Here is an 8,728-nt window from a genome sequence, read left to right on the forward strand (position 1 = left end):
AGCTAGTGAAAGATGACTCTCCCTAGACTCCCACTGTTTGCTAAGAAACTGCTAAACTCCCTGCTTCAGTTGAAGGCCCGTCTCAATGTGGCCCTCACCTGCTACTTCATCTTCTCCCACCTCACCTTTACCAGAAATCATTTTCCCCCATATGGCTAAGGTACTAACCTTGGTCAACTCTGCTGATAACATTTATCGTACATGAAAGTTTTCCCCACTCCTTTGCACTGGTTCCTACAATAGCTATTCTCTGAGGATCACGAAAATTCTCATCTCCCACTGACAGGTCGCAGTGCTGTGTCCAGCTCCGCTCTGAGCTCTTACAGTATCTCCACTCTCTGGATGACTCTTTTGACAAACAAATCATCCTGCCTGTGACACTTCTTGTCTCAAAGCTGGACAGTTGTTTGTTGTTGTGTTTATTCTGAACGCCTTGCCTTCTAAAATGCACAGATCCTGGTTCTCCTAAATTAGACCACAGAAAGCTTGTGTGAGTGCAGAAATAAAAATGTTTTTAAAAATATATTATCTTGAAATAAGCAAGAACTACCACCTGAATCCTGAAATAAGAAATCAAATATTTTTATCCTTTTCAGAATCATAGGAATAGAGGAGTTAAGTCTTCTATATTCTGTTGCTTTTTCTGTACTTATCCACCCAACACTGGATTTCTTTATAGATATATTTATGACATTTTTATGTCTCCCCATTAAGGTTATAAATCTCCTTAATATCAGTCTATGAAATATCTTATTTCTTTAGAATATTCAGAGTGATGCACAGTAACTGTTCAATAACTATTAACCCCAGTCAAATGATTAAACTATGAAATCTGAGTTGCCCTATTTTTAAAACAGAAAATCATATGTAGCTTTTAATAACAGCAAGAATTTTCCTGAAGGATACCAATATTAGTCTGGCACATAACTGGCACTCACTGGAAGGAAAGGAGGGAGGGAAAGTGGAGGGAGGGAAAGAGGAAGGAGAGGATGCTATGGCCTGTAGCTTATGGTGCAGAATATAAACTGAATATTAATGCTATTAAGCACTGTTATCAGGTACAGGTACAAACAGGATACACAACATTTCCACTGTTAAGAAATATAATTCTAACTCTTTGTTTCCTGTGTATATTCGATATTTATTAAAATATATGTCATCTTTCTCCCCTCCCCCATCTACTTAGATATCAGCAAAATTATTTTCCTTTTACCTACAGTAGCAGAAACATTATTCAAAGTAACCACATTTTACTACCAGCAGGAGCAACATTTAACAAGTAACATTTTGCCTTAGAAAAAGAATCAACAAAAATGCCAAATTACTGAATAGTTGATGTAAATTATTAGAAGCCAAAAACATGCTGAAAATTTGTAACTGTGCCCAGAGCTACATTTAAGCAAAAGAATCATTACTTCTACTTTGAAGAAAAAGCTTCTAAATCAGAAAAGCAAAGAAAGTCAGCTGAACCTTTCTCTGAATTATTTGGCAAAAAGCACATTTAGTAATATTTTATATACAAATGATGCCACTTTTCCAAGGTGCTCAAAATATTTTGCAAACAACCAGTCAGCTTCAGAGTATCATGATTAAACCAAAAGCAGTGTTCATGCCTTTGCACAGGAATAAAACTCAATGCTCATAGTAACTGAATTATGTAGAAAGTCAGTCAGATCCCTTCTCACCCCTGACCACCCCCATCTATTCTCCTATAGGTCTGCCTGTTCCCAGATCCTGCACTAAAATAGAAACTGATTTTCCTATCTGGGACTTTCTGTAAAAGGTAAAGAGCAAACCTAGGCATGTCTGGCTGTCACTCAGGAATAGATCGATTCAAAAGGTGATTAAGGACATTTTCAGCTGGAGAAAACTATAGCTGGCTTTACAGATAACAATTACTCACTGATAATTGTGGTGTTTGAAAATTACTACTGCTTCCAGGGACGTCCACAATTCCTCATAGCTTTCCGGGGCTCAGAAGAAATGACTGGCAGCCTCTTTTCTACAACATGACAAATCAGAGCTTTCACAAACTCAATCAAAATTGATTTCTGATGGCAAATAAGCAACTAAAAAGATGCTACACATCACATGTTGTCAGAGAAATGCAAATTAAAACCATGAGATACTATACTCCTATCGTCCAAAATCCAGAGCACTGACACCACCAAAGGCTGGTGAGGGTGTGGAGCAAGAGGAATGCTCTATACGGTTGGCGGGATGCACAATGGTCCAGCCACTTTGGAAGAAAGTTTGACAGCATCTTAAAAACTAAACATACTTTTATCAAAGTTTTCTTTATTTGTTTAATCTCTACACTCAACATGGGGCTCGAACTCAGGACCCTGAGATCAAGAGTCACACGCTCTTATGACTGAGCCATCCAGGAACCCCAAAACTAAACATATTTTTATCATATAATCCAGTAATCATGCTCCTTGTTATTTACCCAACAGAGCTAAAGACTTAATGTTTGCATGAAAACCTGCACATGGATGTTTGTAGTTTTATTCATAACTTCCAAAACTTGGAAGGAACCAAGGCATCTTTCAGTAGGTGAATGAATAATCTGTGGTACATTCAGGAAATAGAATGTTATTCAGCTAAAAAGAAATGAGCTATCAAGCTATGAAAAGGTAGAGAAATCTTAAACGCACATTACTGATAGAACAGTCTTTAAAAGTTACACACCATAAGATTCCAACTATCTGACATCCTCGAAAAGGCAAAACTATGACGACAGTAAGAAGATCAAGGGTTGGCAAGGGTTAGTGAGAAAAGGATGAATAGGTGGAACACAGAGGATTTTTAGGGCACTGAAACCACTCTGTATGGTACTATAATGGTGGATACATATAATTACACATTTGTCCAAACACAAAGAATATACACCACCAGGAACGAACCCCAATATAAAGTATGGATTCTGGGTGATAATGATGCATCAACGTAGGTTTTGTCAGTTGACAAATATAACACTCCGGTGAGTGATGCTGATAATGGGGGGAGGCTATGTATATTGGGGGCTAAGAAGTGTATAGGAAATTTCTTTACCTTCCCAATTTTCCTTAGTGTATAAGAATGCAACTGATTTCTGTACATTAATTTTGTACCCTGCGACTTTGCTGAATTCATGTATCAGTTCTAGCAGACTTTTGGTGGAGTCTATCCGGTTTTCCATGTATAATATCATGTGATCTGCAAAAAGTGAAAGCTTGACTTTATCTTTGCCAATTTTGATGCCTTTGATTTCCTTTTGTTGTCTGATTGCTGATGCTAGAACTTCCAACACTATGTTAAACAACAGCGGTGAGAGTGGACATCCCTGTCGTGTTCCTGATCTCAGGGGGAAAGCTCTCAGTTTTTCCCTCTTGAGGATGATGTTAGCTGTGGGCTTTTCATAAATGGCTTTTATGATCTTTAAGTATGTTCCTTCTATCCCGACTTTCTTGAGGGTTTTTATTAAGAAAGGATGCTGAATTTTGTCAAATGCTTTTTCTGCATCAATTGACAGGATCATATGGTTCTTACCTTTTCTTTTCTTAATGTGATGTATCACAGATTGATTTGTGAATATCGAACCAGCCCTGCAGCCCAGGAATGAATCCCACTTGATCATGGTGAATAATTCTTTTTATATGCTATTGAATTCGATTTGCTAGCATCTTGTTGAGAAGTTTTGCATCCGTATTCATCAGGGATATTGGCCTGTAGTTCCCTTTTTTGCTGGATCTCTGTCTGGTTTGGGAATCAAAGTAATGCTGGCTTCATAGCTTCTGCACGGCAAAGGAAACAATCAACAAAACTAAAAGGCAACCCATGGAATGGGAAAAGATATTTGCAAACGACATATTGGACAAAGGGCTAGTATCCAAAATCTATAAAGAACTTACCAAACTCCACACCTGAAAAACAAATAATCCAGTGAAGAAATGGACAGAAGACATGAATAGACACTTTTCTAAAGAAGACATCCAGATGGCCAACAGGCACATGACAAGATGCTCAACGTCACTCCTCTTCAGGGAAATACAAATCAAAACCACACTGAGATACCACCTCACACCAGTCAGAGTGGCTAAAATGAACAAATCAGGAGACTATAGATGCTGGAGAGGATGTGGAGAAAATGGAACACTCTTGCGCTGTTGGTGGGAATGCAAACCGGTGCAGCCACTCTAGAAAACAGTGTGGAGGTTCCTCAAAAAGTTAAAAATAGATCTACCCTATGACCCAGCAATAGCACTGCTAGGAATTTACCCAAGGGATACAAGAGTGCTGATGACAGGTGCCCCTTGTACCCCAATGTTTTGGGGTTTTTTTTAATTGTTGAGAGACAGAGACAGAGCATGAGCGGGGGAGGGGCAGAGAGAGAGGGAGACACAGAATTGGAAGAAGACTCCAGGCTCTGCGCTGTCAGAACAGGGCCCAATGCGGGGCTCAAACCCACTAACCGTGAGATCATGACCTGAGCTGAAGTCAGAAGTTCAATCGATTGAACCACCCAGGCGCCCCTGTACCCCAATGTTTATAGCAGCACTTTCAACAATAGCCAAATTATGGAAAGAGCCTAAATGTCCATCAACCGACCAATGGATAAAGAAGATGTGGCTTATATATACAATGGAATACTATTTGGCAATGAGAAAGAATGAAATCTGGCCACTTGCAGCAATGTGGATGAAACTGGAGACTGTTATGCTAAGTGAAATAAGTCAGGCAGAGAAAGACAGATACCATATGTTTTCATTCATATGTGGATCCTGAGAAACTCACCAGAAGACCAAGGGGGAGAGGGCGTTGGAAGGGGAAGTTACAGAGAGGGTAGGAGGCAAACCATAAGAGACTCTTAAATACTGAGAACAAACTGAGGGTTGATGGGGGGTGGGGAAGAGGGGAAAGTGGGTGATGGGCATTGAGGAGGGCACCTGTTGGGATGAGCACTGGGTATTGTATGGAAACCAATTTGACAATAAATTACATATAAGAAATAAAATGTAACTCTAATGCTCACTAAAATAAATACATAAATAAATACATAGATAAATAAAATTAATCCTTAACCCACCATCTTCATAGAAGCTACTGAGGACACTGGCCATAGGAAAGCACCTACTCCTTCCCCTACAAATATCCACACACATCCTTGTTCCTGGTTTCTGCAATACTCCCCCTTATGATATAAAAGCACTGTAGTTCACTCTTTTGGGTCATTCATATGAGCTGCTCTTTCCTAGTGCTCCCCCAAAGACAACCCATGATTGCTTTACTACCTGATACCCCTCGACCAGATCCTTTCACTATTCCTCCCACCCAAAACTCATGAAATCAAAACTATGATTTGGAATGCAACATTCAATACTGCCTTTATTATTCCCAGGTTCCAGCACTCTTGCTATTCCTTATCTCCTGAAATCCTTACCACTTTTTCAGTATTTGTATTTAGTGTTTTGGGGTATTTTCATACTTTAGTATTTGATACACGAATTCATGAATTTAATATCCTGCATCTAAAGTTCTAAGAGAACCATGCCATTATAAATAGGGTCAATTATATACCTAAGCAGAAAGATTAGTTCAATTTCCAGAGTGGATAAACTTCAGACTTTTATTCTCCCAATAATCAAGCTAGTACTCTAGGTCAGATCTACTTTAGGATGTAGGTAAGAGGTAGCTAAACTGTAGTTCTAAAACCCTAACCCTTATCTCTCAGCCTCACTCTACATAGGAAATTTCCAATCGCATTTCTAATATTAGAATCATACCGTTGTTATTTAATGTAATATCCTATGCTTATCTACCTTTGGCACTACTGTATTGTCTTGAAATTTTCAGAATTCCTGTTTCTCTGACTCCCTCCCTTCCTCTCTTAAGCTCCCAAAGGCAAACACAATGTGTTCTTCTCACCTCCCAAGGCCTATAGCAATGCCTGGGATATGGTGAACGCTCAATTGATGTGTGTGGACAAACCCATTCAATGTGTGAGTGAAAGAATTAATAGCATATTCAAGAGCATACTCACTAAACATGTCAACTCCCTTTTACCTTTTTTCTATGTGTGTGCATTTGCAACTACTGCCAATACATTTCAAACATACAGGGTGAAACAATGTAGATAATAGTAAAGGTGAAGTATTGTCCATGTAGACTTGGCTGGGATCTCAACAGAGCTTCTCCTTGGAACACGTCTCTAAAATCTAAAGTGAGGGCACCTGGGTGACTCAGTCAGTTAAGCATCCAACTCTTAATTTCGGCTCAGGTCATGATCTCACATTTGGTGAGATTGATCCCGCGATGAGCTCTATGGTGACAGCTTGGGATATTGTCTCTCCTCTGCCCCTCCCCAACTAGCACTCTCTTACATGTGCTCTCTCTCTCAAAATAAATAAACCTTAAAAATCCAAAGTGAAGAGGGCAGGGCATGGACTGAATTGTGTCCCAACAAAAATTAATATCTTCATCCAAACCTCCAGTATTTTAGAATGTAATTGTATCTGGAGGTAGGGTCTTTAAAGAGGCAATTAAGTTAAAATGAGGTGATTAGAGTAAGCCCTAATCCCATATGACTACTGTCTTTACAAGAGGACATTTGGATACACATAACAGGCAGAGTTAAGACTGTGTGAAGACAGCCATATACAAGCCAAGGAGAAAAGCCTCAGAAGGAACCAAACTGACACCTTGGACTTCTGGCTTTCAAAATTGTAAATAAATTTGTTTTCCTTCCCTTCCCCTAATGTTCATCTGTTGAGTTTCTCAAATTCCACATATGAGTGATTTCATGTGATATCTTTCTCTAACTTATTTTGCTTAGCATAATACGTTCCAGTTCCATCCATGTTGTTGCAAATGGCAAGATCTCAATTTTCATCACTGAGTGGTATTCCATTGTGTGTGCATGTGTGTGTGTGTGTGTGTGTGTATACACATATACATACATATATATATATATATATATACACACACACACTATATCATATTTATCCATTATATACACTATATACACATATACATACATATATATACACACACTATATCATCTTTATCCATTTATCAGTCGATGGACATTTGGGCTCTTTCCATAATTTGGCTATTGTTGATAGTGGTATTATAAACATTGGGAGGCAAACCAAAAGAGACTTTCAAATACAGAGATCAAACTGAGGGTTGCTGGGGAGTGGGGTGGGGAAGGTTTGGGGGTGGGGGCTGCGTTAAATAAGTGAGAGGCATTAAGGAGAGCATTTTTCAGGATGAGCTCTGGGTGTCCTATGTAAGAGATGAATCACTGGGTTCTACTCCTGAAGCAAAAACTACACTGTATGTTAACTAACTTGAAAAAAAAAAAATTCTGTCATGTAAGCTACCCAGTCTGCACTGCTTTTTTATGGCAGCCCAAGCAAATTAATAAGCAGGGCATGGGCTGCTTTAGAAGGCATAGGTGCTTCATACAGTGAGGCATTTTTCATAGAAGATATGAAGGAAACCATCATGGTTGTCTATAATATGCCTGGGTGCAGTGCTGGGTTGTTCATGAGAATTACCCTTTTAGCTCCTCACAAAACCATATAAGGTCATATTATTAACCCAGTTTTTAAAATAAGTGAGTTCGATAGATTGAGAGGCTTTCTAAGGATATTTGGCTGATTTACTTCAGAAACAGTTTCAATAATGCCTAGGTGACTTCAAAGTCCATATTCTTTTTTTTTAAAACATGTTTATTGTCTGGACATACATATAAATTCACCACATAAGATGCTATTCTCTCATTTCCCCATCTTCTTCCTCTTCAACACCCCTGAATTAAAGAACATTACACCTTATTAAAACTTCACCCAAATGACCAGACAATGCTCCATCTGTATATTCTTCTCTGTTTGCAAGCTGCATGTTCATATAGCCATCTGCAGATACCAGATAGCTTTTGTACTCCATTCCCCACTTGAGTTTCACCATCACTGGCTTTCCTGTTAATCCATTCAGGAAAAATTTGGGATTGAGGGGCAAATTTATCTCGACTACAAGCAAATGCTGCAGGCCACTCAGCACCGACCCAGCTGTTGCCCGTCCTTCCTGACTGGAGTAGCTATGCCTGAGCGCAAGTCACAGCGCTTCCAGGATAAAAATAAATGTCCATATTCTTTTTTGAACAAAGTCTATGTTCTTTACAACTCCTCCAGAATAAAAGGGCTCTGATGGCTGAAGGTCTGGGACAAAGATGCTCCTATGTCCACAGGCAGGAGAACATCCCCACGCACAATCTGGAGGTAGACTGGAGGTAGCTGATATTTTTTAAATCACATCTCTACAATTATAGTATGTGCCAGAATAGAAGATGCAAGTTTTCACACACAAAAAATAGAAAACATAAAGAAAAATAGAGAAGGTGGAGGAGGGAGAGATGGAAAAATCCAAAAGTAACTTTGCATCAATTGAAGGTAAAAAACCTAGAACCAAAGCACCCAAGATTCAGCATCTTGTTACTCCATGTGTCCTCCAAAACAAACGTCGGCATACTGCTTGGAAGAAGCAGTGCACTAAGAAAAGTAAGGAAGAGGCGGCAGAATATACTAAACCTGTGGCCAACAGACTGAAGGAGGCCAAAGAAAAATGCCAGGAACAGATTGCCAAGAGACAGACGCTGTCTTCTCTGAGAGCTTCTGAGTTCAGACAGAAAGGAGATTTGTTTAAGAGTAACAAATAAATAAGATCAGACATCAAAAAAAAAAAA

The 8,728-nt window shown here is 39.1% G+C and overlaps 1 protein-coding gene across 1 annotated transcript; it reads right to left on the minus strand.

The window, feature by feature from the left end:
• Positions 1 to 7,764: 7,764 nt before the first annotated feature.
• Positions 7,765 to 8,512, minus strand: LOC125910304 (small nuclear ribonucleoprotein F-like). Its single transcript, XM_049614088.1, has 2 exons — positions 8,505 to 8,512; positions 7,765 to 8,089 (listed from the first exon to the last, which is right to left on the minus strand). The coding sequence occupies exons 1-2, from the start codon at positions 8,510 to 8,512 to the stop codon at positions 7,801 to 7,803; spliced, it is 297 nt and encodes a 98-aa protein (XP_049470045.1). The 3' UTR covers positions 7,765 to 7,800.
• Positions 8,513 to 8,728: the final 216 nt, after the last annotated feature.

Source organism: Panthera uncia (assembly GCF_023721935.1).
Source record: "Panthera uncia isolate 11264 chromosome B3 unlocalized genomic scaffold, Puncia_PCG_1.0 HiC_scaffold_1, whole genome shotgun sequence".
NCBI lineage: Eukaryota > Metazoa > Chordata > Mammalia > Carnivora > Felidae > Panthera > Panthera uncia.